At 48.7% G+C, this 6,084-nt stretch overlaps 1 protein-coding gene across 1 annotated transcript; it reads left to right on the top strand.

The window, feature by feature from the left end:
• Positions 1 to 344: 344 nt before the first annotated feature.
• On the top strand, positions 345 to 980 carry LOC149221292 (uncharacterized). The gene has a single exon (XM_089387352.1). The coding sequence runs from the start codon at positions 345 to 347 to the stop codon at positions 978 to 980; it is 636 nt and encodes a 211-aa protein (XP_089243478.1).
• Positions 981 to 6,084: the final 5,104 nt, after the last annotated feature.

The following is a 6,084-nucleotide window of genomic DNA, read 5'->3' as shown; positions in this document are numbered from 1 at the left end:
ATTGAACTGGAGCTAGCTTGCAAAAAAAAGGCGTATGAATCCATCTCTGAGACAGATATAGAAAAGTTGGAAGTGGTCATCTCCAGAGCTTTCCACCAACACCAACTGGGCATACAACCTGGTAGCACTTGGGACGGCAACCTGCGTCCAAAGGATACCAAAAAAAGAGGGAGGAAGACAGATCTTCAGAGAACAATAGAGATCGGAAAGCTCCTGGTGGACTCAGGTAGATACGCGAAGCTGACGAAGTACTACAGCCCTGCTCAAACTAGTTAACCATGAAGCTCGTATCCTAGAATTTAAGAGGGCTCAATAGCCCAGGAAAATATAGGATGTTAAAAAACATGATCAAGTTGGAAAATCCGCAGATGTGTTTCCTCCAAGAAACCAAATGCAACTGTACCACTGTGGGTCGCATACTTTCAAAGGCCTGGCCAGGATGCCGATCTGTGGCTGTGGATGCCACGGGAGCCTCGGGTGGGCTTGCCATAGCATGGAACACCCAGGCTGTATCGCTCACTGATTTCCACGCCTCCCATCACCTCATTCAAGCTGCCTTTCACATTCTAGGCACCAACGTACATGGGAACTTATCCAACGTCTATTTTCCGCAGGACGCTGGGAGTAAAAGAGCGCTCCTCGACACCGTTGAAGCGCTTAGCAATAATAGGCAGCATCCGATTTGGATCGTTGCAGGGGATTTCAACATGATAACCAAAATCGAGGACAAGATCGGAGGCAGATCCAGATTGGATCCTGAAGTAGAACACTTCAAGGACTTCATCCAAAATGCCTCTCTCATAGACATGCCATTCTGCAATGGCACCTTTACTTGGAGCAATCGCAGAGGTGGCAAGCATCAGATTGCTTCTAAATTAGATCGCTTCCTGATCTCGGATAATGCAGTACATCTCGGAGGTGATCTCACCGCTGCGATCTTGGCCCACTCTAGATCGGATCACTGGCCGATAGCTTTGTAATGGCAGCGACCAGGGGATAGAACCAAAAGACCTTTCCGATTTGAGGGTTTCTGGTTAACGCATCCAGCATTCAAGGACTTCGTCAGAACCATATGGGCCTCCTTCATCCCACCAGCAGGCTCAAAAATGTACCAGCTACAGCAGAAACTGCGATTCCTAAAAAGCCACCTCAAACGCTGGAATCGGGAGACCTTCGGGAATATTTTTGAGGCGCAAAAGGAGCTCAATCAGGAGCTCAGGGATCTCCACCAGAAAATAATTAACACAGGGCATACGGAGGCAACCTTGGACAAAGAGCGGCACATACATAATCAGCTTGAAGAAAGAAGGAAGCAGGAAGAAATTTACTGGAGGCAAAAATCAAGGATCAGGTGGCTAAAAGAAGGGGAGCGCAACACCAAGTTCTTTCATAGAACTACAGTCCAGAGAAGAATGCACAATAAGATTCCTTTCATCCAAAACCAAGAGGGGGCAAAAGTTGAGGAGCATGAGAAAATAGAAGAAATCCTACTCAATCATTTCCAGCAGGTACACCAAGAGCAGGCGGTGGATCGGAAGCGGGCGATTGGGAAAATCACCAGCAACATTCCTAAGCTGGTTACAGAGGAACACAACGAGTTACTCATGAGCCCAATTCTTATCCAGGAGGTAGACGAGGCAATGGCGCAGCTCAAAGAAGGTAAGGCCCCTGGCCCAGATGGTTTCACGACCACATTCTTTCATGCTTTCTGGGACTTGATTAAAGTGGAGATTTGGCAAATAGTTGAGGAATCCAGAGCCCTTCACTGGCTTCTCCCCTCCCTTAACTCCACCTTCATTACTCTCATCCCCAAAGAGGAGAACTCCATCACCCCGGATAAATTCAGGCCCATAGCTCTCTGTAATGTCCTTTATAAAGTCATTTCCAAAGTCATTGCTAACAGATTAAAACCTCTTCTACCCATGCTCATCTCTCCGGAGCAGTCGGGATATGTCGAAGGCAGACAGATAATGGACGGCATTATCCTTACTCATGAAATCATTCATTCGCTCAAGCAATCCAAGCAAGCTGGTATGTTACTCAAAATCGATCTCTCCAAAGCTTTCGACAAGCTCAGTTGGTCATACATTCAACATATGTTGAAAGCTTTTGGCTTTTGTTCCACCTGGGTTCGTTGGATCATGAGCCTTATCACCTCCTCTCACTTCTCCATCCTTGTCAATGGTTTGCCCTCCCGCCCATTCAAGCCCTCCAGAGGCATAAGACAAGGGGACCCCCTTTCCCCTTTCCTATTTGTGATAATGGCGGAAGGACTAGGCAGGCACATCAAGCAAGCCCTCCATTCTAAACAGCTCAGAGGAATCTCTATCCACAATTCCCCGGCCTCCTCTCATCAGCAATTTGTTGATGATACCATGCTATATGGCTATCCTTCGGCTCAGGAAGCCTCTTGTTTGAAATCCCTGCTCAACGACTTCTCTGAAGCCTCTGGCACCCATGTCAATAGCTCCAAATCACAAATCTTCTTCTTCCATACCCCTCCGTCAGTTAAATCAGCCGTCTCCCGTATCCTTGGCTTCCACACCGCCTCTCTCCCATCTACGTACCTTGGAGCTCCCCTTACTGCCTCGGCCATAAAGCAGCCTGCCTGGCGAACTCTCCTTGAGAAGCTCGACTCCAAACTCAACCTATGGACTCATCGCTCCCTCAATCTAGCTAGCAGGGTTGTGCTTATTAAGTCCATCCTCCAAGCCATGCCTCTCTATCTTTTTTCTATCCTTGCTGCTCCAAAGTGGGTCTTAAAAAGATTGAGAAACCTGCAACGTGACTTTCTATGGGGAAGCTCTGCCACCAACCGCAAATGGGCACTAGTGAAATGGGACACTGTCTGCAGGCCCAAAATCAAAGGCGGCATTGGTCTTCGAGATACAGAGTATAGCAATACCATCATGAATGCCAAAATATGGTGGCAATGGGTGACTAGTCCAGACAAGCTATGGGCTAAAATATGGACCGCCAAATACACCAACAACATGCCTCAAGCAGAGCTTATAAGATTCCAGCCCACAATCAACGGGTCACTGATTTGGAATGCCGCCAAGCAGCATCATCAGCTCGTTCAGAAACACAGCTTTTGGGAAACAAGGAATGGTCACAGTGCTAGATTTTGGAATGACGCTTGGAACCAACTGCCCAAACTCTCAAGTGTTCTTCCTGCAATGATCATTCCGAACAGACAGGAGCAGCAGCAGGCAACCGTACATCAATTCTGGGAACAGGAAACGGTACATGGATTCAGAAAATGGCTACCGAGCAATCAGATAACCAGTATCACAAGCATTCCGGAAGTGGTAGCACTTGAAAACGAGTTAAAGAAGAGAAGCATCCGGTATGAGAATAGCGAGGACATACTTAGATGGGGCTACCTACCAAAAGGTTCTTATTCCACTTCCGAAGCCTATAATCTGATAGGCGACTTCCCCACCAGGCCGAATCCTCTATGGGGGAGAATATGGAGCTTCAAAGCTTGGCCCAAAATATCCCATTTCCTTTGGTTGGTAGGGCACAAGAAGATTCTCACCTGGGATAAGCTGAGGAAACGCAACTTCCAAGGACCGTCGATATGCCACAACTGCTTTCAAAACGAGGAAACCTTGCAGCATCTTCTGGATACATGCTTAATCGCCAATCAGCTATGGGAGAAGGTAGGTTTCAGATGTCAAAAACGATGCAAAGGAGCTGGCGACATCATAGAAACCATCCGTCAATGGCCGAAAAGCCCCTATGATTGTGAGATTCTCAACTACTTGTGGAACATTATCCCAGGCACAGTATTATGGAACATCTGGAAGGAAAGGAATAGGCCCATATTCAAAAACCAGAGCTCGCCTATTGAGGAAATTTGGAACGGATTGCATGGCAATCTCCGAGAAACCATGCTTCTGAGATCATGGACTAAAGAAGATTTCCCTACCACAGACAATGAGAAAAACATCCTCGACAATTGGAAGTTGCAGCTGCCACAAGAGTATACCATGCATCAGACAACGAATTGCAAGGTCAAGGAGGTCAGAGGTTGGATTGCCCCACCCATCAACTCATACAAACTCAACTTTGATGGAGCCTCTAAAGGCAACCCTGGGCCAGCAGGATTTGGAGGAATTATTCGTAATCACAATGGTACCCCCCAGCAGATCTACTTCGGCAATATAGGGTGGGACACCAACAACTCAGCGGAGTTGGAGGGACTCTGGTAAGGGCTCCTTGCAGCCAGGCGTCTCAATCTTCAACCGTTGATTGTGGAAGGCGATTCCCAGATCCTCGTCAACATGGAAACGCGCATTCAGAATGGCTCTCACGCCAGAAAAGTAGCTGACAGTTGGAGACTAGAAGCTAGGCTAAGCAACATTGCTCATGAGTTGCGCAATCACAGAGCCCTCTCCTTTCATCACACTAGAAGAGAAGGCAATAAGATTGCTGATCTCCTTGCCAATATTGGAGTAGAAAGTGACCAACCCTTCCTAGCGGGAAACCTGGACATCATCCCAAGCAATCAACAGATTCGGGACTGTGAGAGTCTCCTCCACAGAGACGCTGAATCCCCGGATGCGGGTGTTGGCACGTCAGAGGGGGTCGAGCCACATGCCCAGCATGTGACGCCCCGTGTTAACCTTAATGTTTAATGGAATACCGCCGTCATAGTTTAATGTTTCGCTACCCGAGCTCTGGGCATTCAATGCCGAGCAGAGTGAATCGATGGCAATGCAGAATGCAGTTAATGGACGCTCGCAACGAGGGAATGATGCTCGATATCAAGGGGCAGGGGAGGCGACGCAGACTCATTGGCATGGTGAAGCCGGGAAGGTGCGAGCGCAGAGGAATTCGAGGTGGGTGGATGTCTCATCACCTCAACACGCAGTCTTGGCTTTCCGCCGCTGCAACTCAAGGAATTGCCTTAGGTGGGAGCGGCAATTCAAGAGCATTCAAGGACAATTGGATGCGAGGAGTGAAATCGCCCCCTCTGGCGAAGTTTGCTCAGTGGTTGTCACGCCTGTGTTTGGTTTGGGGCGAAATCAGCACTGTGCTTGTTTTTACAATTCACTTCAGGTACTCGAAGGAGGCAGCAGGGAGTCCATGGCAAAGCTACGGGAACGGCAACCGAGCAGAAGGGGACCAGGGCGTGGTTCATCCTCTCGACCCCCTGTAGCTGATGAGCACCACCATTGCTGCTGCTGCTACTGTTATAGGAGGGCAAGAGCCACACCAATTCCAGCCGGGCAATTCATGGAGGTTGGCAGCTCAAGTGAAGGAGAGCCAGTGCTTCCAGCATTTGGCTCAGTCATGTTCACTCTGGGCAGCTCAAAGAATAATGCAGGTATCAATGCTCATATTTCAGTTCTTTTCACTAAAGTCCCTGAAGGAAATGTTGTGGGAAAACCTCCAGGATCGGTGGAGCAGCCTCCAGGAGGTACTGGTGAGGAGAGCCCTGTTTTGCAGCCACCAATTGAGGCGGGCACCTCAGGGAAAGAGATTCTGCACGCCCCCTCACATCCCCTGGAGCCGGAACCTCAGGGCACTGCAAAGGATCCATGGACCACCATGTGGGAAGGAATCCCTGAGGGCCAAGGGTGGAGCTATATCGTGGAAGATAAAAGTCTCTGCGATGACTGAGCCTCCGACGCACGCACCAGCACATGCCTTTCTCTCTCAGCTCGGGTCCAGGATAAAAGTCTCTGCGGGTATTTGGGTTCTGGTCATCACTGTGTCTGTTTACTTGCAGTTTTTAATACTGTCTTGTTTATGTCGGTCTTGGTTACTCTCAATTTTTAATACTATCTTGTTCATGTCGGTCCATTGTAAGTTCTTTGATGGACACGGTCCATAGTCAGTTTTGGATGGAAGCCCCTGCGTGGGCCGTCACGTTCATGTTTAACTCAATGCGGTTCCAGGTTCTGATGTTAGTCATGTCATTTTGGTCTCCAGCCTCAGTAAGTTTTTGGAGGGATTTTGGAAGTCCTGTAGGTGCTGCCCCTGCGGGGGAGCTTTTTGTTTCAAAGCTAAGCTATCCAAGGTGCAACTGCTGACCCTGGAAGGCATGTCTCACTGTTTGTAAAGTTTACCTGT

The sequence above is a fragment of the Pinus tabuliformis genome, chromosome Q (genome assembly GCF_031772625.1).
Source record: "Pinus tabuliformis cultivar Carrire ecotype Pingquan chromosome Q, CPIR1, whole genome shotgun sequence".
Taxonomy (NCBI): domain Eukaryota; kingdom Viridiplantae; phylum Streptophyta; class Pinopsida; order Pinales; family Pinaceae; genus Pinus; species Pinus tabuliformis.
The sequence above is the reverse complement of the archived record's forward strand: the minus strand, read 5'-3'. Positions and strand labels throughout refer to the sequence as shown.

Excerpts from the sequence above, each read along its gene's own strand:
- LOC149221292 (XM_089387352.1), top strand. The coding sequence starts at position 345 with ATGATCAAGTTGGAAAATCCGCAGATGTGTTTCCTCCAAGAAACCAAA.